Genomic DNA, 2,543 nt, shown 5'->3' with positions numbered 1-2,543 from the left:
CAAGGCTTTGGTTCACCCGAGGCTATAGTAGAAGACACTTGCCCAAGGTGCCACGCAGTGGGACTGAACCCGGAACCATGTGGTTCGTAAGCAAGCTACTTACCACACAGCCACTCCTACACTGTGCATGTAAATAAAAAAATTTTTAAATGTTTACCACATGTAGTGTCATACTGGTTTGGCATGAGGGTGATGTTAAGAGTACAAGTGTGTATAAGAGACACAGTCACTTCCCCATTTTAAAATGTATAGCCATCCCTTACAAGAAAGTATGACTTGGTAATATATACCATGCATTTGCTAATTGTCTGGGGTTCACATGTAGTCAGAAGCTGATACTAACACCCTCTTGACCCCCTCAGCCTTGATCAAGCAAAACATCCAGAATGTGACAGTTGAAGAGAGGGTGGGCTGTACCATTGCTGGGCTGGTACTTATTTTCAGCTGAGTAGATTGGAGGAGTCTAAAATATATTGCCTTGCTCATAGAGACAATGAGCTGCTCAGTCCAGGAATTGTATTCATGACCTTATGATTATAAACCAAATACCTTCGCCACTACACTATGCAACTTGCTATTTCCAATTATCAAACAACTGCAGTGTTCATCATCAAAAACTGATATAAGATCCCTTTAGTTTTAATATTTGAATGTATTAAGGTAGCAAGCTGGCAGAATTGTTAGCATGCTGGACAAAATGCTTAGCAGAATTTTATCTGTCTTTATGTTCTGAGTTCAAATACCATTGGGATCGACTTTACTTCTCATCCTTTTCAAGCTCAATAAAATAAGTACCAGTTCAGCACTGGGGTCAATGTAATCAACTTGACCCTTTCCTTGAAATTGCTAGCCTTGTGCCAAAATTTGAAACCACTATTTGTATGTATATACATGTGTGTGCTTATGTTGTACAATCAGGTTCCAGAACAAATCTCTTTGATTTGAAGTTATCATGTGCGAGTGAATATGACTATTATCTTATGTTTCAGGATTACAAGAAGAAACTTCTGGAATTAGAAAAGATGAAGACAGAAAGAAACCAACTGAAAATAGAAAAGAAACGTTTGACTGAAGAAATGCAACAGAGGTAACACTATAATTATCTTATACATACATACATACATACATACATACATACATACATACAAACAAACAAACAAACAAACAAACAAACAAACAACCCCGAGGATAATGAAATAAGAACTCACAGTATGGTAGAAGCAATGCGCCAGTGAAAACCTCAATAAAACATAAACACAATAGACCTGATATAATGATTTGAGATAGAGAAGAGAAACTGTGTACAGTTGTGGAAATCAGCTGCCCAGCGGATGTTAATATAAGCTGAGGATCAGTGAAAAAGAGAATACCTATGCTGAACTATTGAGAAATCTGCAGTTACTCTACCCAGATTACAAGTTTAGGTTTATACCTGTAATTATTAGGGCATTGGGATATGTGACACAGTGTCTAAATACCAATCTTGAGAAATTAGGATTCTCAAAACCAGAAAGGAGAAAGCTGATTCGAAGACTACAGAATCAAGTCATCACTGGAACTGTAAACATCTGTAAAACTTGCCAGGAGTTTATCATTTAAGCATATATGATCATGTCTAGATATGCAAGTGTATGCATGAGAAGACATACATAAAATTAAAACATAAATCAGCACGTATACATACATACAAAAATACCCCATTGATGTTGTCGAAATTCCGATGAAGGACCTTTGGATCTAGGTTAGAAACCAGCCCTTTCTCTATTGGGAAGAACTCTTGGACTAAAACTGAATAATAATATACATACGTACATGATGAATGCAAACTTATGTTCAAGTATTGCCATACCTGACCGAAAGTCCCATACATGCAAAGACTATGACCAGCCATTTTTGTGATAGGTCTTACTTTTTTTTCAAGTGATGTCTGTACAGGAGGATTTTTTATAGTGGGGAAAGGATTTGCACAAATCCAATCCCACTCTCTGAATATAGACAACATAAACTCAAAAAGGAACTAGTCTATGTCATCAAATATTGTCAGTTTTGCAGTTTTCTCTCAGAGCTTCCCTCTCTTAGAGAAATGTTGTGACAACAAGAGTGGCTCATACACACATCTACACATTTTTAAATGCGAAAACACATAAATATATCCATACACAAAGAAAGAAGTCGTCTGCCAGTTTCAGCTTTACAAGATTATCTCTAAAACACTTAATGACCTAACCAATCCTATTAGTAACAAGGCAACACCAACGTCCTCTCAACTATTAGCTAGTGATCATTTTTAACATGAGAATATCTGAAATAAACTTGACTGCTCTCACAAATGAGAATACTAAAAATGAACCCTGCTGCTCTCAAGAATTAAGTAAGAAAAAGAAAAATAATCCAGAATCCTTGTCCAATACCAGATCAATCCCCAAATCTAATCAGCTTGTGCCAGTCACAAAGCCAAACGTCCCTGAAAGTTTCATCCAAATCCATCCAACAGTTCTTGAGATATCTTGTCCACAGACAAACAAGCAAACAAACGAACAAAC

The 2,543-nt window shown here is 36.8% G+C and overlaps 1 protein-coding gene across 1 annotated transcript in view; it reads left to right on the top strand.

Annotated features, from left to right (window-relative positions):
• Positions 1-2,543, top strand: part of LOC128247373 (kinesin-like protein KIF27) — an 81,311-nt gene that overhangs the window by 68,504 nt on the left and 10,264 nt on the right. Inside the window, exon 6 of the mRNA XM_052966755.1 lies at positions 990-1,087. Within this exon, the coding sequence (XP_052822715.1) occupies positions 990-1,087 (98 nt within the window). The remainder of the gene's footprint in view (positions 1-989; positions 1,088-2,543) is intronic.

This window comes from Octopus bimaculoides, chromosome 3 (assembly GCF_001194135.2).
Source record: "Octopus bimaculoides isolate UCB-OBI-ISO-001 chromosome 3, ASM119413v2, whole genome shotgun sequence".
In the NCBI taxonomy this organism is placed as follows: Eukaryota; Metazoa; Mollusca; class Cephalopoda; order Octopoda; family Octopodidae; genus Octopus; species Octopus bimaculoides.
Note: the sequence above shows the minus strand (reverse complement) of the source record. Positions and strands in the feature narration are given on the sequence as shown.